General features: G+C 39.2%; 1 protein-coding gene across 1 annotated transcript in view; it reads left to right on the forward strand.

Moving 5' to 3' along the window:
- Positions 1 to 22,163, forward strand: part of LOC140230721 (mitogen-activated protein kinase kinase kinase kinase 3-like) — a 150,782-nt gene that overhangs the window by 58,867 nt on the left and 69,752 nt on the right. Inside the window, exons 5-6 of the mRNA XM_072310863.1 lie at positions 17,470 to 17,512; positions 21,288 to 21,412. Coding sequence (XP_072166964.1) covers positions 17,470 to 17,512; positions 21,288 to 21,412 — 168 coding nt within the window. The remainder of the gene's footprint in view (positions 1 to 17,469; positions 17,513 to 21,287; positions 21,413 to 22,163) is intronic.

Genomic DNA, 22,163 nt, shown 5'->3' on the forward strand with positions numbered 1-22,163 from the left:
GTACATTCTGCATACCTCTCTCTTTTTTTTTTTATAGTAAAATAAATGAATGTATAACAGATTTGAGTGTATTATTTATACTTCATTCCTTTTTTTTGTGTTTCACTTTTGTGCAAATTTCAATTAAATTTCCTAATTGTATCCCGGCCCCGAACAGAGTTCGGAGGATACTATGGATTTGGCCTCGTTGCACCGCTGCGTCCGCCACAGAGATTTTCTTGTGAGAGCGCTCTACTGGCTGCAGTTCTTCGTAGATCATCTTCAAATTTGGCATGAAGGTGTATTATGGTACAACGAAGATGTCTGTTGTTTCTGGTGATGGCGCCCTCGCTTGTTCCGTCTTTATACATGAAAATAAGGTCAATTTAACAGGGTCTGCTTGTATGTGCAACGTACACTGGCCTTGTTTCTTCACCGTTTTTTTTTTTTTCAAATTTGGTAGGCCTATGTATTAATGCATTATAGTCAAATCTATACACCTACGTGTATGCCTATTGATAATGCTGCCCTCACTGTTCCACCTTTTACAGGGTCAACGGTCACCCTGATCATGTCAAAATTTGCAAATGTGCTTATATATGCAATAACTTGATTGATACTCGACGGATTTTATTCAGACTTGCTAAGGAGGTATATGGGTGGTCATTCTACATGAAGGACACAACAGTTTGTGGTGATGGCGCCCTCAGTGTTCCGACTTGGATGCCATGTCACATTTCTTGTGTGTGCTCTATCAGCCACATTTCTTATTAGATTTTCTTCAAATTTGGCAAAAAGGTGCATTATAGTGAAATCAAGGTGCCTATTGTTTTTGGTGGTGGTGCCCTCGCTTGTTCCGTCTTTATACATGAAAAGGTAAATTCAGCAGGGTCTGCTTGTGTGTGTGATGCTGGCCTTGTTTCTCGACCGATTTTTTTCAAATTTGGTATGTAAAGGTATCATAGTCAAATCTATACACCTATACCTACAGTGTATTGATAATGCTGCCCTCACTGTTCTAGCTTTTACAGGTTCAAAGGTCACCCTGACCATGTCAAAATTTGGAAAAATGCTTATGGTAATGCAATGACTTGATCGTTACTCACTGGATTTTACTCAGACTTGCTATTTTAAAGGAGGTGCGGGTGGTCAATCTACATTGTACATGAAGGACACATAACAGTTTGTGGTGACAGCGCCTTCAGTGTTCCGACTTGGAGGCCATGTCACATATCTTGTATGCTCTATTCGTAAGCTATTTAGAAGCGACATTTCTTGTCGGATTTTATTCAGGCTTGCTATGGAGGTTTTGTGGGGGGTTATTCTACATGTAGGTACCGGTAACAAAAGTTTTCATTGACAGCGTCCTCATTGTTCCGACTTTTAAGGATATGTCATATTTCTTGTATGTGCTGTATGGTACTACATGTAACCTCAATTCTTATGGGATTTAATTATTCAGACTTGCTAAGGATCGGTAAACGAATGGTCATTCTACATGTAGGACACAACAGCTTGTGGTGGTGGTGCCCTCAGTGCTCCAACTTAGATGCCAGTCACATTTCTTGTGCATGCTCTATCAGCCACATTTCTTGTTGAATTTTGTTCAAACTTGCTATTGAGGTTTATGGGGAGTTATTCTAGGTAACAAAAATGTTCATTGCCAGTGCTCTCATTGTTCAAACTTTTATAGGATGACATGTCATATTCCTTGTATGTGCTATATACCAGCCTCATTTCTCGTCAGATTTTATTGTATCCTGCGACAGTTGCCATATTATACAACATTCTGGCCTAAAGTAATCCAGATGGGGGCTGGGAGATTGGTTCAGGGGATATGTGAAGAGTTTGTTCGCAAAAACCGATAAGTCCATATTTACCAAATGGAGATATTTGCGATTAAAGGTCAAGAAAAATAAAGAGAATAATAAGAAAATGTTTGCTGCTTTTGACCGTAACTTCAAAAATGTACCTTTATATAGGTAAGGACCAATATATCATTTTAAAGGTATTATTTGTACTTTATAACAGAAACCATACTTCAAAATCTTCAAAAATGGACTTATCGGTTTTTGCGAACAAACTCTACAAGTGCTCGAATGGGTCTCCTGTGCGAGTGCTCTATAGTAATCAAATTTCTTAATTTCGTTAAAAAACTAAGCTTGCAAAGGCCTGCGACAAGCTTAGCAGCAAGCATTCCGCGAACTGGTGGCATAGCACACAAGGTTGCAAACTCCCTGCAAGCTTGCAGGTCAGCTAGCCCTGCAAGGTTGCCAGAAGTCAATACACAAAGGCTGCAAATTTGCAGGTCAGCTACCAGTAGCCCTGCAAGGTTGCGGCAAGCTAATATGCAAGGTTTCAAACTTTGTGCCAGCTTGCAGGTCAGCTAGCCCTGCAAGGTTGCAGCAAGCTAGCATGTTAGGTTGCGGCTGCTCATTTGAACATTTGGAACCCTGCAAGCTTGCCGCAAGCTTACCACAAACTGGCCCGCAAGCTTGCAGCGAGCTGGCCAGCAAGCTTGCGGCAAGCTAAAAACTTTGTGCAAGCTTGCAGGTATGTGAACTAGCCCTGCAAGGTTGCAGCAAGCTAGTATGCAAATTTGCGGCAGCTCATTTAAATATTTGGAACCCTGCAAGCTTGCTGCAAGCTTGCCGCAAGCTTGCCACAGGCTGGCCCACAAGCTTGCTGCAAGCTTGCCGCAAGCTTGCCACAGGCTGGCCCACAAGCTTGCTGCAAGCTTGCCGCAAGCTTGCCACAGGCTGGCCCGCAAGCTTGCAGTGAGCTGGCCAGCAAGCTTGCGGCAAGCTAAAACTTTGTGCAAGCTTGCAGGTATGTGAGCTAGCCCTGTAAGGTTGCAGCAAGCTAGTATGCAAATTTTCGGCAGCTCATTTAAATATTTGGAACCCTGCAAGCTTGCTGCAAGCTTGCCGCAAGCTTGCCGCAAGCTTGCCGCAAGCTTGCCAAGATCTGGCCCGCAAGCTTGCGGCAAGCTAATCCGCAAGCTTGCGGCAAGCTTGCGAGGCATGCTTTACAGATTTGTATAAGGGTATGTAGTTGTCGGGGAGGTTGTTGATACTTTGTCTGTTGACATTTATTTTTGTACAGGCAGGGGCGGATCCAGGAATTCTGTACAGGAGGGGGGAGGGGCGCAACTAATATTTCTGGTGCCACTTCCGGGTTTCACTTCTATTTTTTTTTTTTTTTTTTTCATGATAAATAAAGGGGGCGTGCGCCTCGTGCGCCCCCTCTGGATCTGCCACTGCTACGTGTTTATCTCGAGTGATGGTGATCGTGTTTCTAAATGTTAATAAAAAAGGACAACATTATATGAGTGATGCCTGATGATAGTGCAGGTGATGATAATCAACGATGCTGATGTAAAAGACGGCTTGCTGTGGATGCTGATCGTTTATACGTGCCCTTCGTTTATTTAAATAAGTTTTCCCTCTTTTACTCTTCTTTCCCCTCCCAAGAATGATAAAAAAAGAAAATACTGTACCTACATCTCACAACAAAAGGAACCACGTGTGAACAACCATCGTTAAGTTCAATCGAAACGTTCATTATTAGCAAAGAATAAGGGGAAAACACGAGTGACGGAAAATGATAGAAGCGACGAGATTGTCTTCTTGTGTATAATGCGGTCTCTTGGGATTGGAAAAACCCCACCCTCGGATCCCTTTGTGGAAATTTCCACAAAACCAGGTGCGTGCCAGACCCCAGGTGCCAGACGAAAGAATGCGCGCACTGGTGTAGTATATCGATCGAAGAACTCGCTGGTGAGTTGAGTTAACGGAATCATTGCAAAGATGTTCTGATTCTTTCGCCTTTCTTTAGGCGCATACATCGAACAGTCGATTATTGCGTACTTGATCTAAGTACAATGTATTTATATGTTCCCGAGCTGTAAAAAGGAATTGATTAATCACTCAAAAATGCAATCACAGATTATGAAAGGTCTCATATGCCTAGACAAATTCACTGAGATGTCCTATGTGAGATGCAGCCACCACCCGATTAAACAGCAAAATCATGACAGTAAAATTTCACGCTCACCAAAACTGCCTATTACTTTTCAAATGAATTTTGGTTATCAACACTCGTTCGTGGATTTGTTTTGTTTGCATGTTTTGTGTGTATTATTCCTCGATCCTGAAAGACGTAATAATTATTCGCATCGAACGTAAACTGTTTACCGTAACTAAGCCTATGGCGCATTCGATCCATTCAACTTGCAGTAACCTCTAAGGCAGTAAGTTAGTAGCACATGGTACATTCCTTTGAACCACGTGTTTCGCATATCGGCACATCCAAACACAAAACAGTCATTAGCGATCGTCGTTATGGCAAACTTTCCGATTACAGTCAAGGGAGAAGAAATCGTAATACTGTACATGTACTTACGAAAGTGATTATGCTTAAGATCAAATAAAATGAAGGAGTTTGAAAACAACTTGGCAACACTCAATCAAGTTTTGCATTCTCTCACACAAAAGCTCTCTTGAGAAAATGAAAGCATTCCCCCTCCCCTGCTAGATAATGGAAGTTTTCATTACTAGCCCAGCAAGTTTTGGGAGTGTACATGAATGTTTTTAGGATAGAGTCAAAAGGGACCTAAGCTTTCGATCATAGCAGAATCTTCGTCAGAAGCAAAATGGCAAATAGGCAGAAAAAGCAACCACACACATGTAAAGCGACTTCACACAACAAGAACAGTCAGGAACGGGCAAAGGGACACGGAACAAAGAAAACAAAAGGAGAGGGTAGGAAGTCATGGGCAAGGAGCCCAACAGGTAAAGGGAGAGGGATTAGAGCAGGAGGATGGACAGACAAAAGGCAGGGGAAGGTTAGTAATGGTCGCCGTGAGGGCCAGGGGGCAACCATTGAAGGAAAAGGATGAATATGGAGGCAACATCAAACAAGATAAGGAACAACAGAGAGATAAAGAAAGGTAAAGAGTGAAATAGCAACAGCAAAGGGGGGGGGGTGAGCAAACAGCAAGCCCTAGAAAGGATCTGTACAAGTACCAAGAGGAGGCAACAAAATGAAAGTGAGAGTCAATCAACAAATGCAATTAACCATATCAAAGTATGGTAATATTAATACAGTAATAATGATGATATTGACAAAACAAATTAGAATAATAATCATTAAAGCACATAAAAGGGGGACACAAAGTTCATGGGAGAGAAAATGTATACTTGCAAGGCAAGTATCAATAGGCAAAATAAATACATTTCAAAGAGCTGGTTCATATGAAATCACCTTTGATTTATGATTTTACAAACAAGAATTTTCATCGCTTACCTATTTCTTTTATTACTTTCGTAATGTCATGATATTTCATGATGGCATGTGTTCTGTCTTTACATGGCAAGATAGGGTTTTTTTTTCCATCCAGGGTCAAAAGAAGAAAGTGATAGAAAGATAATTGAAAGGAAAGAATGAAACACCTACTCAGCAGGCTCTTGATATAACGCAAAAGCAATTCATCAGAAATGCAGTACAGTTCTAAATAATTTATCAGTGGAAAAAAGAGCAAAGAAAATGGGATTTCGAGTTCAATAGGAGTAGGAACATCGCAATTTACAGACTTGGACCTGATGCAAACATATTGTCTAGCTTCTGGTTGAGTTTCTTCAGAGACATACATTTTGGTAGCAGTAAACCAGAGTGAACAAGCAAAAGGATACAATTAAGTGAAAAAATAAAATGCAGGTCTCTAGACCACTCCAGTGCACGATCGAGCGAGCAACACTAAAACAGTCCCCAGGGCCAGGCCATGTCGTCAGTGTCACTCTCGTCTTAGATCATACAGGCCTACATTGTACGGTACATACATCGTTTTGTACTGGTCATCGCCAACGTCATGATGGTCGGTCACACGAATTAAAATTGCATCATCATAAGAGCTCTTATATCAACACCACTAGATAGTAGAATCATTATCATTACCACTATCATTCCAGTCAATCTTATCCAAAGCGAAACCCTCAAAATCCTCAAAATCATTGTGGTTAATACTCTCACAAAACACATCTGTAAACGATTCAGACATCGCAGACCTAGCTACACATCTTGCACACAAAAATGAAATGGAGGTGGAAAACTACGATGAATACACAAAAACTATCGACGATGGCATTTTACCGTAGCAGAAAATACACAGAGTATCTTGCACCGGAAAAAAAAAAATGGACGTGGAAAACTACGATGAGGAAAACTAGGGTGAAAACCCGATGCGTGAAGACGAACGATGAAGACACTTTTACGGTAAAAATACTTACACGGAAACAAACGAGTGGGTACGATATTCTCGCACACACGAAGATAATCGACACATCGTTCAATCGAAAAACTCAACAAACACTCGAACAAAAACTCACCCCAAATTGTGGCAAACAGGGTAATCACTTAATAAAAATGAGAAAAAAACACTCTCAGAAGTATAATTGTATTCTGAAAAGAAAGGGAAACAATGATACGGAAGCAAAAGAGAGAAAATGAGAGAAATGGACGGGAAACCTAGAGAGCTTCGACGAAAGAAGAGCTAGCGATTCGCGATTAGAGCTAACTTTGTATACACTGTAGCTGTGTGTGTGATCGCGCGTACAAAGGGTTGAAAGCGTTGAAAGCGTTGAAAGCATTGAAAGCGTTGAAAGCGTCCACAGCTTCGGAAAAGCGTTCGGGGATTTCGTTGAATTCGTTGAATTCGTCCAAAATCCGTCCATGAAGTCTGGACGCAAAAAGCGTTGAAAACGTCCCAGGCGAAATCAACAACGCTAAAAGCGTTGGGACGAAATTTGGACGCACTTTCGTCGGGCGTTTTCTATTGCGCGTAGTGTATATTGTACATTTTGCTACAAAATGCTACTCCTTCGCCATTTCTAACCCGATTTCGATTCCGTTTGCTTTATGTGATGGCACTAGGTGAGGGCTTCAAAACTTCTACACAGAATTTTGACCTTTGACTTCTTTGACCTTTGACCTTGATTTTTTGACCTGTATTGTACATTTTGCTGCAAAATGCTACTCCTTCGCCATTTCTAACCCAATTTCGATTCCGTTTGCTTTATGTGATGGCACTAGGTGAGGGCTTCAAAACTTCTACACAGAATTTTGACCTTTGACTTCTTTGACCTTTGACCTTGATTTTTTACCTATATTGTACATTGGCTACAAAATGCTACTCCTTCGCCATTTCTAACCGGATTTCGATTCCGTTTGCTTTATGTGATGGCACTAGGTGAGGGCTTCAAAACTTCTACACAGAATGTTGACCTTTGACTTCTTTGACCTTTGACCTTGATCTTTTGACCTATGTAGTACATTTTGATACTAAATGCTACTTCCGGCGGGGACATATTTTACGCACCGCGTAATTTCTACTTTTCCTTGTTAACAGTGATATTGCGGGTACAGACTCGTAATCGGTTTTCACATCAGTACAATAATGATCAATAAAACAATCATAAATCAGTAGTGGATTCACTTACAGATATCTGAAATCAGGTATTCCTTTAATTGAAAAGGTCCAAATGCGATGTTCAGTGCACAAATGAATAATCCTTGACGTGCCGATGAATGATTCCTCCGACGTAACTCCAGAGGCACAGGTTGCATTAATCCACGTTATTAATCCGGGGTAAAAATCCGCGATAGATGTCCACAGCGAAACGTGTAGAATCCAGACGTTATGACGACCACGTCCAGTTGATGCGTTCAATGATGATTCACTTTATAATGTCCAGCGAGGAATCCAGCCCGTCACAGCTTTGCCGTAACAATGTCCGTTGACATTAAGATATGGAGTCTATCTCCAACGTAGGCAAATTAATTCTCTGCAGGCAAAAATGTCTTCCCGGCCTTATCTCCACAAACACAATTTGTATAGCAGGTCAGCAGGTAACACAGGACTGACTATAACAAGTCGCTTCAGAGCCAGAAGTGACGTAACTCTCAGAGCAGAGGTGTTGGGTACTCTGCCTACCTCAGAATTTCTCCTGCTTATATATTCATTCACCCCTTTCTAGTACATTCTGTAATTTTCTCCAACCTGGGGCTACATACCTGAACATACTAGCAAGTCCAAATTCCAGGAATCCTGGATGACTCACTGCCTAATATGTGCATAACATCATTGCCAAAATTAACTACCAATCACATTGGGCTACAAGGGCAGTGCCTCACTCAGCCAGCACTTCCTAGAATTTTCTGGAATGGGTTAAAATCATTCTAGATTGAGTGAGCTATAATGTATTTCCTGTCACATGCATACATGTACTGTAGCTACATTGTATACCACGTAGAAAATTCTCCACTGATCTGGTCAGCCTGTATGTACTATATCTAATATCATATAGAATGTTCTCCATTAATCTGGTCACCCTGTGTACATACACATTAAACAACCATGCATACAGCCTTGATACATGTACATAACTACTTGTGTGTACATTTGTGACACCTGGTACGAGAAAAAAGAACTTTGGTTATTCGGTGGCATCGTAAATGTCCCTACTGTTATCAAGCAGACTAGGGGCGCGTTCATGCGAATTTCGTTGCCAGAATCACAAATATGAATCATGATCCAAAACGGTGTTTCAAATCACGGTCTCCGCAGAAGAGCGTTCATGCGGGCTTGCACAACGCTGATTCTGGCTCAGCTCATCCTTTGCCATTGTCCAGCACACTGCGCAGTTTGACCTTGTCTCTGCAAGCCTGACATCCTGTTAAATCCTTCTGCCAACTGATCAGTCAGTTTATTGTAGGCCTTTACGTTTTTATTTCGGTGAATACCTTCCAATAAGCTGTGGCATTCAGGCTCTGTCCACAGATTGAGGAATAATCTCAATTCTTTGTCTCTCTAATTGTTTCCCTAGGTAGACACAGCTGCAGCCATTACTATGATCAACTCAATCGGAGAGTAATTACATGTATTGTTATAATAAACAGCTAGATACTAGCATAGAATCAGTGTATGGCGTTGATGTATACAAACTAGTACTAGTGCAGGTATGGTACCGAAACACACGATTCATAAGACGTACACAAGCGCGCAACAGAACCAGAAGCTGTGGGATACCCCATGAGACACGCATGCGCACAGCGCACAATGATGTCCAGAATCATGATTGAAATCAGGGTTGCATTCATGCGATTTCTGCGATTCTGATTCTGGCAGAATCATGATTCAAAAAGCCCTTTTTTCCACGTTTCAGATCGGCGTTTTGAAATGCGTTTAAATGGAAAAATCGCATGAATGCAACGCATCTAAACACGTTTAGCGACTAAATGCGTTTAGAAACGCAATTCTAGTTCCGCATGAACGCAGCCTAGGTCTTTAATTTACAGGAGGAATAGGAGGGGGAGGAGAAGAGGTAGGCGTCGGTGAAAAGAGATCAATTTCTGCAACAGTGGAAGTGATGTCACTCGCCTTGACATTTTCCCTTTCATTTTCGTCAGGGAGGGTGGGAAAGCATGCGATATACGCACACTACAAGCTATTTCAGGTCTGATGCAGGATGGAGATTCGTGTTTAATTCATGTACCCTAATGCACACTTATTCGCACAAGTTATTCCTTGCCACCCTCAATGATAGACAGTCCACTTTAGTATTGACATTTCATTCTGAGTGTATACTGCACATGAACTAGACAAATTCAAACAAAAAGTCATTATTAGCAATATCAATCCTCTACAGGGCTACCAGAAGCCAAAAATATGCATCTTGCTGCTTAAAGTGTGAGTGTACGATTGGTACCATTCATGATTACTGAATCTACTCGCATACTTACATGTACATTTTGCCTGATACAGAGACTCCAACCCAAAGCACCTTCTGATCTGGAGATTCTCCCGCCTGAAACCCCTAGCAAACGGGAGACTCCAAGTTGATGTGTGCGAAGCGCGAAGTTCCCAGGGTTCTAGATGCTCTCTGGTCCTATATAAGGCTTATTTTTTGCAACATACAATAGCAATAAGTAAGAAATCCTTTCGAACGGGAGACACAGAGCCAGGGCGGGAGAAATTAAATCTCAAACGGGAGAACGGGAGATTTTGCAAAAATGGGTTTTCGGCGGGAGATCTCCCGTCGAAAACGGGAGAGTTGGAGTCTCTGCTGATACAACCATATAATCTCCCCTCCCCCCACAAACCCACTTAAAGGGATCGTATAGTTTTGGTTGAGACCTAATTTCAGGTTTCTAACATTTTTTGGTGAGATAATGAGAAACCTCTTATGAAATATGAAAGAGCATGTAATTCTATGAGGAATTCAACATTTATTTGATGAAAATTGGTTTTGATATGGCTGAGATATCCAAAAAAGAGCGATTCTAATAAAGTGTGGGACCCACACTTTATTACGATCACTTTGTTTTACTTTGTTTTTGGATGTTTCAGTCATTCCAAACCCGATTTTCATCAAACAAACTTTGAATTCCTCTTAAAATGGTATGCTCTGTACTATATCATAAAGTGTATGTATCTCACAAAAAGTTAAAAGCCCAGTTCTCATCTCCACCAATACTGTACCATCCCTTTAACACCCATTTGCCTTGGGCAATTGAAACTCTCTTCTTGTCAAATTGTACAAATTACTGACTAATGGGTACTTGCTAGAATGTAGTACCCACCCCTTCTCATTTAATCCCCTTTAATCATCTGTTCCTTGTGTGGTTATAAACTTATCACCAAAAATTTAATGCAGATCTCTTTTGTAATAACTTTTTTAGTTATTTTGCAAACGCAGACAAGCAAACAAACAGACAGACAAACCAATGCCGACAAGAACATATCTCCTTGGCGGAGGATAAGAATGGTACCAGGACATACACTGATGGGCCCATCTGATAGTGATAGCCAATCTCACAGTCCATGTATTACACATAGCACACGGTGTGGTGTAAGTCTTCGTGATATTGGCGTGCATGCATGGCAGTCCATCCCCCGACTGTACTAGAATCTGACAAGGGGTCGAGTCTGGTGACCTGAATACCAGGGCAAAAGACGTGTAAACAATGCAGAGATTTGTTCGTCTGCAAATGGAGGATCTTGATGCAGGCTCAGGCGGAAAAGAGACTTTACACTGCGTTGATCAAGGAAATTAGAGTGAAACTTCATCAGACTGTGTTCACAGCGGGATTATCCGCCTTTATCCAAGCTGTGGATTTGTTTGACTGTTGAAATCACATTGGCAGAGCAAACATAATCTATGAAGCCATACGTATCCAAAACGTTGACATTTTTACCACGAGCTAGGGCTGCTTCTCTATTGTCAATGATGTACAAATCCATTCGTTAACACATGAAAATCAAACTGGTCTGACTTCACACACAAGTTAGAAGTCATACAGTCATATATTTTGATAAAATGGCTACAATTTAAGGTTTAACACTGTGTATATGGTTCAACACTGTATATGGTTTGACACTGTGTGTATGGTTCGACACTGTGTATATAGTTCTGTCAAACTTGTGATCTTCTGTGTTGACTGCAGCACCATTCCACAGACTGGAAGAAAGGCATTGCATATGGTCACATCATCTCACAGTGTAATTACACAGTGTACACAATACTGACCAATAACAAATTGGGTGGCTCAGGAAACAGTGTTCTTACTTTCATGCGATGACGATGTTCAAACTCTCTCTGCCTGTCATGATGCAATACAGTATGATAACTCGTTTAAAGCGTAGGTTCCCCCATAGTGAATGTACTGCAGGTTGTGTGACTGTCGGTGAGGTCACATTACAAGCATGCATCTGTGACAGCGCAAGTGTTTCGAGAATGCAGCGCCCAAGATGTGTCGCACATTAGCCTTCCTTCAAAGATTCAGTTGTTTTTTACTTCCACTTTCCATGTCGCAGTCATCATGTACAGGAAGTTTTTATGGAAGCCAAGTGTTTGTAACGTAGTTACCCATTTTGACATGATGGATGAATTGATACAGCTTATAGGTCTCTTGATCATTAACATATAATATCTAATTTAAACTGAATGCCATGAAGTTCTTAAAGTATTATACAAAATGGAAAGGAACTTGCTTTATATGTGAATTTACATGTAATCGTGATCTGTTAACTAACTGAAAATATAATCGTGGAAATGGGTTATATGGGAAAGTGATTCTCATGAAATCCTTCTCAGTGAAGATTCTACTCCTAGTATTTTGTGTTTAATAGATCAGTATCCTATTTCCTGTTACAGTTAATAGGTTCACGTGTCGTTATTGTCTTGTCTTCTTTTTAATATCATTGTTCCATTGCCATACTGTAGTGATGACAGTCCGTATCCAGGTGTACATAATGAAATTATTCCTTTTCTTTTTTTTTTTTCAATGTACAGGATTTATAGTATTGATCTTATTTGTGGGTAATTCCATGAAGTTGGAGCAGTGTCCATGTAGCATCGTGATATTTAAAAAATACATTTCATCATAACTCAATATTAACTTTGCTATACATTTATTGTTTGTAGGCTTTACATTTGCATTGAGGCCACACATTTTCCTGGAAATTTTGTGCCATTCAGACTCAATTTTGATGAAGTTATTAAACAATATGTAACAGTGTCCTGTAGCATCGTGACGTGTTCATGTAGCATCGTGATATTTTAAAATTTGGTCCTGAGAGACAAATTATGGCAATTAGCTTGACCAAAATTTGATGCAATATGCATTAACAAGATATGAATGAGATAGCCATCTCAAATTTCCTGTACACAGTTTTAATTTTAAAAGAAAATTGCAAAATATATCACGATGCTATGCGGTGTCCTTTTTTGTTACATTTGGTGGACACCGCGTAGCATAGTGACACATTGTGTAATTTTCTTGTAAAAGTAAAACTGTGGAAAGGAGAGTTAAGATATTTAGCTATCTGACTAATCTAGTAATTATGCATATTATATCAAATTTTGGTCAAGCTAATTGCATTAATTTGTCTTTTAGGACCAGATTTTAACTATCACGATGCTACATGGACACGTCACGATGCTACAGGACACCGTTACATGTTGTTGTAATAACTTCATCAAAATTGAGTCTGAATGGCACAAAATTTCCAGGAAAATGTATGGTCTCAATACAAATGTAAAGCTTATAAACAATATATGTATAGCATATAATTAGTATTGAGTTATGCTAAAATGTAACACGTTGTGCCCCAACTTCAGGGAATTACCCTTGTACATCACTATGACTGCATGTCATGTCTTAGGGACAGGCTCACTCTTTGCCTCTAAGCAGTATGAGTTGAACTGTGTTCTGTGGGAGGAAATGTACTAAACCAATTTACATGATTGTGTAAAATATGGTTACTTTTTACATTTGATTTTGATAAAGTGTGAAGTGAAGAGAAAAAATTTGAAAGAGGAAGGAAAAACCTGCCACTTATTGGTCATGGACAATAGACATGAAGTAATTACCACATTATTGGCACTCATGAAGGTACTCGTGAGATGGCATAACATGTAACCTGAAGGAAGAAACGGGCAAAAGGTGTATTTACTGGAGCTACAGAAGTGGCCACTACAAGAGCATGGGTGATTGATTTGAAATAAAGTGATTATAGAGTGTGAAAGCAAGATGGAAGTGGACATCCATTGTGCAGAGTATTAAAGTACGGAACATGCTCCACACATCAAGACAATTTTCCCCTTTACTGTCTATAATAGACTTCATTCTGATCAGCCAGCATATTTCCAGGTTATTTTTTAAAAATTGCTGCAACTACGATGCAATGCATGACAAAAATCAGGGTTTTGGTTCAACACTTTTCTTCACCACAATTTGTACTCGGCATTCTGACATTGTTATTGACAATGGTGTACCCTTCACGGTGTCACCCAGTAACCATCCAAACAGGCCCAGTGACCACCAACTTTGGCTGTACACTTGCCACCATATAAGTAGAACTCGGCTGAATGGCTATATGGCTTTAACGGGACATATCATGGCACTATGATAATAATAATAGATTACATTTATATAGCACTTAATACGAAAGGTGCTAAGTGCTTTACAAAAGAAGCATACATTCTTACTAACTACAATAAGTTGGATGATACAATACTACTACTATATACATACAATAAACACAAACACCAACATACAGTATATACCAATGAATTGTTTAAAAGTGTTTTACTAGACATGAAAATTAAATGTATGAATATGCAACAAAGGAAAAGGGTTTTATTGCCTGACAACACACCATGAAGTCCTTGGCATGCTGAGCCCATTTCTAAAAATTGCCATTGGATATTACGATTTCAAGGTTGTTGAAAGATGCTTTTGCAAATTTATCAAAATGCAATGTGCCTTTAAACCAATTCAAACCCCATCATGCAATGTGCCTTTAAGCCAATTCAAACCCCATCATCTTTAATGAATCATCTTATTCAGGTAGATAATAATCTAATGTCTGCATGGTGCAATGTGATATGTGAGCCCATTTTTTTGAACTTTGCTTAGCATATGGATGACTCAGGTTTTTAAAAACTTTTTTTTATCCACCCTCCTTAGTGGAACAAAGACTTTACTCCCGATTGGTTCCATTTAAGCAGGGGTGACTGTAAACTTGTATGCAACAATGTGTGTATATGCCGGCAGGGTAGAAAGACCGAAAGTATTTACACTGATCAGCAGACCTTGCATTGTGGTCTGTATTTGACTGGTGGAAGGGAAGAGGAAGTGCAGGATTCATGGAAATTTGTAATCGTGACCCAGACCCATTGTCGGGTTCTGTGTGAATTGGCACTCGCAACATTCAGTCAACACTGCTGGAGTCCATGCAAACGTGTCTACAGGTGTGAAATTTGTCTAAAAGAAAACAAAAGAAAACCAAAAAAAAAATGCTTTTTTTTAAGTTAATAAGGTCTCACTTTTTTCTTATCGTGCATTTGGATAAAGGTAGTGTACCTTTCTCCCCTTAAAAAAAAGAAGAAGAAAAAAGTTGAGTGATGTTGGGGACATTTTTGCCCATTAAGAAAATGGGAAAAAGAAATGCATGTCTATTTTCTCATGGATACATAAGATCAGTCCAAATACAATAGGATTGATATGATAAGTAACTGACCATAAGTGTTGTCTTATGGTTCCTGGTAGTTCGATGCAGAGTAATGATGGAGACTTATAGAGATATGAAATCTTGAGGTGGACAAGGAGATTCTAAATAGAGTTTATCAAAAAAGTATCAACTTAAAACTTAGATGTAAAAAGTATTGGGACTAAAGATGCTTGGAATGTATTCAGTGTATTGCAGGAAATTCATATTTTGTCATTCATACTCACAAACACAACATGGATGAAATGAAATAGGGGATCGCTAAGAATTATTCAAATTTTCATACCCGAAACATGATTTTTGCTGTATCTGTTTTCATTACCAAGGATAGATATCCTGTGTAATATCAAAATTGGCAAGATAATTGACAGCAAGGAATGGGTATTAACTGCATGTAATCCACTTTAGGCCAATCATGGAGTAATTGATGCAGATCTACACAACTAGGCTCGAACGTAGAGCACGCGCCTCACAGCTGAAACTTTCACTGGTGCCTGGTAGTGCAGGTCCCTGGTAAGCAAGCGCGGGCAACAGTGATTATGTCACGACATGCTGCATGAATAAAACAAGGATGTCAGTTGTTTTTTTGTGGTATTTTTGGGGTTTTTTGTTTTGTTTTGTTTTGTTCTGTCTTGCTTTTGGCCAGAAATACTGCAGATTTCATGAAAAATGCTATTCATTGCAAAAATGTATTATGACATGTTTATTGCGTTAAAAGCAAAAATACTTTTTTCTACCAAACAATGCCTTTTCAGCCATTAGAAGACCGCAATGGCATAGGTTGGCATTCATGATATAATTCATTTGCCGTGTTCCGCGAGCAGTCTGGCCTGTGACAGCCCTACAGTCCTGTGAACAGTGCAATGTGACAAGAACACCATGTTTTCAATCCAATTGAAGCTCTTCATTAAAGGCATAAGAGGATTCTTCAGAATAATGCACTTTGATGTACATTTCACTTTCACAGGTTTTTTTTTTTTGGGGGGGGGGATGTGCTGTGGCCTAGGTGTGTGTATTGCACACAAGGGTATTATCACTTGTGTGCATAGTGTGTTTTCTGAGAAAAGTCTTTTTAAAAGATTTTATTTCACTGCATGGCAGGAAAATATATGGGGAAAATCCCCACTTTATGAGTAGGAAAAGTGATCACGTACTATAGATTTTACTAGAAATTGAAAGTTTTGACTCAACGTTATGACAGAGAAGTAAGAGGTCAGTAGAATAGTGAACAGAATGTCATGAATGCCAAAGAAATCATGACCATTCTTTAGTGTATTTTGTAACTTCATGTCCTGTGAGATCTTCGAAATAGAGATATTTATAGTTATATATTGAGCACTCTGCATCTGAAGGGGAAGTATATAAGGTCACAAATTGATTTTTATAGCCAGTCTGAGCTTGCTCATGTCACGTGTGAATGGGGTCTGAACTTATCCAGCACTGTCTGTCATTATGCAATCGAAAACCATCACTGGTGCCTTGTGGTAAACCAGAAATTCTTCGTGTTCCCCCAAAGTGTCAGGCACGCAAGAACCACCCATAAGGCGTGTCTTCATCAGCCCGAAGTTCAAACTAGCGGGACATTTTGCGGTCTTAGAAAATAGCCCGATAGAGCGAATGTGCGACTTCATCAGCTCGAACAGCCTACTTCAGGAAATTAGACCGAAAATTGACGCATGCGCACTTTGCATCATTACTCTGCCTAGCTCGCTGTTCGAAAGTGGATTTCCCGCTCAAAATCTCCTACAACACCGTATGTACGATACTACAATCAGGGAGGTGAGCAGTACAGCAAATTCTCTCCAAAGGGATATTAATAACGCTACTCTTCTGTCCAGTGACACATCTTATATGAAATGAACGAATTGCAATGTTTAAACAAATCCAAAATACACACAATCTGCAAGAATCTTTAGCTAAGGTAGAGTGGACCAGAAGAAGAAGTTTACAAAAAACAGCTAGCATGCACGGAATCGCCTCCCTGGTTTTTAAGATGTCAACAACAGTAGGCCTAGTACACACATGTGATCCTTAAATACGCCGAGTGTATGCACTATACACAATCACTATAGCTTGTACATGCGCTTTCAAATAGCCAGCTGGCTAACCAGAAGCGTGGAGGGATCGAGAAAATTTCGGGCTGATGGAGACGCACCCGAAATAGCGCGCTATTTCACGAACTAGACCAAGATTTCGGGGGAAATTTTCGCGATCAAATAGCTCGCTATTTGCATCTTCACTACACAGATATCGCGCTATCTTGACATCGGACTAGTTTGGTAACCGCAAGATAGCGCGCTATTTTGAAACTTCGGGCTGATGAAGACACGCCTATAGTCTCTTTGCCGATGCTGTCTGCTTGTGACAAGTTTGTAGTAACCATTAAAATGTTCTCTCTGTCTCTTTTTTCTCTCTTGCAGGGTGCAAACATCTTGCTGACGGACGATGGCGATGTCAAACTTGGTAAGGAAAACACTCCACACACGTTTGTGGCAATGCGCCAGGGAAAATTTGGAAACAAAACCAACAGTGGACATCCTTCCCGCTCTTAGGACATTTGTCATAATTGTACTAGTTAATAGCTATGGTACGAGGTGTCAATTGTTGTATTATTTTCAGAGCCATCAAAGTCTCCCTGATTCCCAAGGAGGCTCTGTGAAAGCTGACATTTCTCATTATGTCCTAACAATAGAATTCAAAAGCCTCCCCGTGGGTGTTTCACGAAGAACTTAAGTCGATCTTAAATTTTAAGATGAACTTAAAATTATGATAGGCTGTGTGTGACTTCAATAATATTCTAATTCTTATATAACAATGAACATTTTTGAGATTTTTTCTCACAAGCATTAGTTAACAAAATAAAATAAGGGACAAAGAATTTTATCTGTAAATTTTTATAACAATTTGAAGTGAATTCTGAAAAACCAAAAGAGAAACCAACAGCATACCATAATTTTAAGTAGCCTTAACTTTTAAGTTCTTTGTGAAACACCCCCCCCCCTCCCTGATTTGATATTATTTTGACCTATTGAGATGCATTTAACAGTATGGAATAAAAGTTAGTTATTCTTGATTGCTCTTTGATTTCTCCCTGATTCTGGTGTGAGAATGTTGATAGTCTTGCATTTTCTTATCATTTTTTTTTTATGATTTCATAGTAGGACTGTGCAGATTATTATTGTGTAAATCAGATTCTTTTTTTTTTCTCCTGGAAGGATTCATATATTGAGGTAAAAGCTAAATCTGCTTACACTTAAATTTTTATATCAGCCATGTCCATTCTTCAACAAAATTAACTGTATTTGTTATTGATTTTGTAAAGATGTTGATTTTTTATGTCATGCTGCTAGAACCTTTTGTATTGATACAGATACATGGCACTGGAAAATTTTCTGCATTGGACATATATATCTGGGAAAGACATGAGTGATGGGAACCTAGAAATGAAGAATACTGTGAACATGACATTCACGATGTGGAATTTTCACACATTTTGTGCTCCATTTCCAAATGATAACATGCAAATTTGTATATTCCTTTTATGCAAAATCACCCTGATCTGTTAAATCAATAGCAAGAGAATTTCTGTAAAATTTACCCAACTTGAAATATTTGTCCTGCAAATGTTTAAATTTTGTAAAATTTTTTATTATTATCTTTTTTTCTTTTCTTCTTTTTTTTTTTTAAATAATGTTACTCTATAATAGGTACTTGTTTTATGTCATACAATTATGAATATCTTAAACAGTCAACCGGCAAAAAAAAAACTGTAGGACATCTATTATGAGTGAAGTGACGCTATGTCATCAAAGTTGACACCATTACATGTTCCTCGTTCGTTTTATGTCACTTAAAGCTGCTAATAAATCACTGTGATGATGATTATAATAGGTGTAAAGTTCTGTCAGCCTCCACAAACTCGTCCTCTGCGGTAATTAACTCACATTTTCTCAATTAAAGTGTCAGGGTTTGAGAGTGATAAAGTTGTGTGACAAGGTCTCACACTACTCTCATATTTTTTGTTTTGTTTTTTTGTGAGGTTATGGCAGAATGAGTTTTCATCGTGCAGCGGATATTGGTGGTTTTTAATGACAGTTTTTACTGTTTTGTGTGTGTTGTTATTTTCTTCAGCAAGCTGGCTTGCTCGCAGAGCTGGGCATAATTGAGAAATCCATTTAGGGATGGCTGCGCAATTGTCCATGCCAGGACAGTGCTAAGTGATACCATTTTCACCATGTCAATAATCTGTCATTGAGTTTCCTTCCTCATGGATTAGATAGAGCCAAGCCCTATGCCAACCCCAAGTTCATTTTACTTAAATGGGGCTTTACCGAGGATAGAGAGAGAGAGAGAGAGAGGGGATGGGGGATGGGGGCACTGGTACATGTAGGTAGGAAGCGTAGAATATTGAGGGTTTAATCACACCACTCTTTCGGGGGAATATTTGGAATGGGGAATCAACTCATGGCAAATTATGGTCATTTTGGTTAGAATTGCAATGTTTACAACTGTTTTCTTCCTACCCCATGACATGGTAGCTTTCTGAGACAGTCCATTTTACTGTTGAAATCTATATTGTACTGTATTTGTGGCTGCTAAGTTTGCTGTAGAATGTACTAGCTGATTAGATGAATTACCATTTACACATATGTAAATATTCATAAGCATTTATATCATTAGCTGAAAACCAGAAGGGTGCTATTGCATTCTAAGATTTGAGCATACAAGCTTGTAATTGAAAACAAAACAGTCAATTTTCATGAAATAAAATGTTTGTTTAATCAAAAATGGGTCAGTTTATACAGCTGTAAGCATTGTTCCAAATATGGGATCAAATAGGGCCCATGGGATTTTGATTTTTAACATTTTACTAAAAGTTCAAATAATATGATACTGACATTATAATGTAGAGGAGATCAAGCTCTACAATGTGATTACCAATAATTCAATACCTCCCAAAATTGCAGTCACGACCTTCTGGTTCCAAGCCACAGATATGTCGACAGACACTTCCGAACAGCAATTTGAGCCAGTGATTATGTCATAGAAGTGTGCCATTCCAAAATATTGAATCCTGCCCAGCTTGGCTCTTCACAAGTAATTAAGTGTGCATGTCATCAAAGAGTATAGTTTTTACCCATAGTCTAAAACCTGGGCTGATGTTCTAGTTCTGTAGGCATTTGTTGAGAAAAGGTAGTACATCATGAACAGAGACAAACATGATTTTCCCAGCATAGCGTTGAGAGAAGTACTTGTGTGTTTTCTATCAAAGCCCCAATATCCAAACATAATATTGCATTAGTAGAGCACAGGAGAATGTACGGTCTTAGACATTGCTCACAGCATGGCAAGTTATATCATAGACAGTGCTTTTAATAAAGTCTCTTTACTTGATGTAGTATTACATCTTCAAGGACTGTGTTTCTGTATTTTTGTTTGTTTTGACAGGGAATGTTGATTTTGAAAAGAAGCAACATAAACATACATGATTTCATCTGTTAAGCAAACCAGTAATCCGTACTGCTTTTTTAATAGATACTTACAATTGTGTCACCTGACTTTGAAGTCTATAGTGATCTCTTTCCCTTTTTGATATGATGCAAAATCCTTTTTAGTTAGTAATGGATGCAGAGTCTTAGAAGTGACATCACTACAAGTGTGATTCAGATACTAGACAAACTCGTGTGTCCTGCTGTAATTCATGTTAACACAAATCATTTCTTCCACCTTTCATTGAACTCGTGTCACAAAATCTCCCCTTTGATGTGCGCTGGTATTATGCGTACCGTACTCATGAGAATTTCAATTTTATCTGTCACTGACAATGGATACAAAGTCCATGAAGTGATGATGCAGTATTTTGTGATGGCCTAGCTTTTAAAGCAAACAATAACATGGTTTTCCTCTGGTACAAATTTATAATTAATATGCCTCCACTCCAAAGGATGCTGAAGGCATTAAGTCTTTTGATGGCATGTCCGCCCATCTGTCAATCCCACGTCTCATTTTCATCAATCCTTCAATTGATTCAGTCAATCTTTATATTTTCTTTTATTATTTTGTATGCCCGATATGATGAAGGGTCTAAAGGATTGGATTTTGTTGTTGTTGTTTCTCATTCAATAGTGTATGAAATGATTACGATATGACAATACATGAAATTTTAACCGCATAGGGTAGGCAAACCAGCAACGTTTCTCACGTTGGTTGTGTTTGGGTTTTTTTTAACTCGTTTCAGCGGACTTTGGCGTCTCGGCGCAGATCACACAGACGATGGCAAAGAGGAAGTCTTTCATCGGCACTCCGTACTGGATGGCGCCAGAGGTCGCTGCCGTCGAGAGGAAAGGAGGCTACGACTTTCAGGTGCGTCCACGTGAAATCTCAATTTGTAAAAAACCTGTTGCAGTTTTCCTGATGTGAACTTTACTACCAGATAAACTGACAAGTACGGAGTTCTAAATGCTTGATTTATTCAAGTTTGCGTATGTTCTTCATCCTGTTACAGACAAATGAATTAATGTCAAAAAGTATAGACTTTGCTAAAGGTTACGTATACTACATAGCACCAACATGGATATGGGCATGTGGGATTAAATAGTGTGACTATAATTTGTGAGTGGATGAACTCGCAAATCAAATGTTCTCCCCAAAAAAAGTTTTACCATATCTGTCATGGGGTTCATCCATTGCTTGTGTTCATCAGACATAATCTCCGTAATTATGTTATGACGAGTCATGTTTGCCAAGTGACTGAACCCAAAGATATTTTTAATCGTTATTTTGTGTGTGTGTGTGTGTGTGTACATACCAATGAAATCTATGTGTGGTGATCTAATATAATCCTTACCTCATCTACTTTGAGGAAATTAAAGACACTAAATGCTTAAAGTTCTAAATGCTTGATTTATTCAAGTTTGCGTATGTTCTTCATCCAGTTACAGACAAGTGAATTAATGTCAAAAAGTATAGACTTTGCTAAAGGTTACGTATACTACATAGCACCAACATGGATATGGGCATGTGGGATTAAATAGTGTGACTATAATTTGTGAGTGGATGAACTCGCAAATCAAATGTTCTCCCCAAAGAAAGTTTTACCATATCTGTCATGGGG

Source organism: Diadema setosum, chromosome 1 (assembly GCF_964275005.1).
Source record: "Diadema setosum chromosome 1, eeDiaSeto1, whole genome shotgun sequence".
NCBI classification, from domain to species: domain Eukaryota; kingdom Metazoa; phylum Echinodermata; class Echinoidea; order Diadematoida; family Diadematidae; genus Diadema; species Diadema setosum.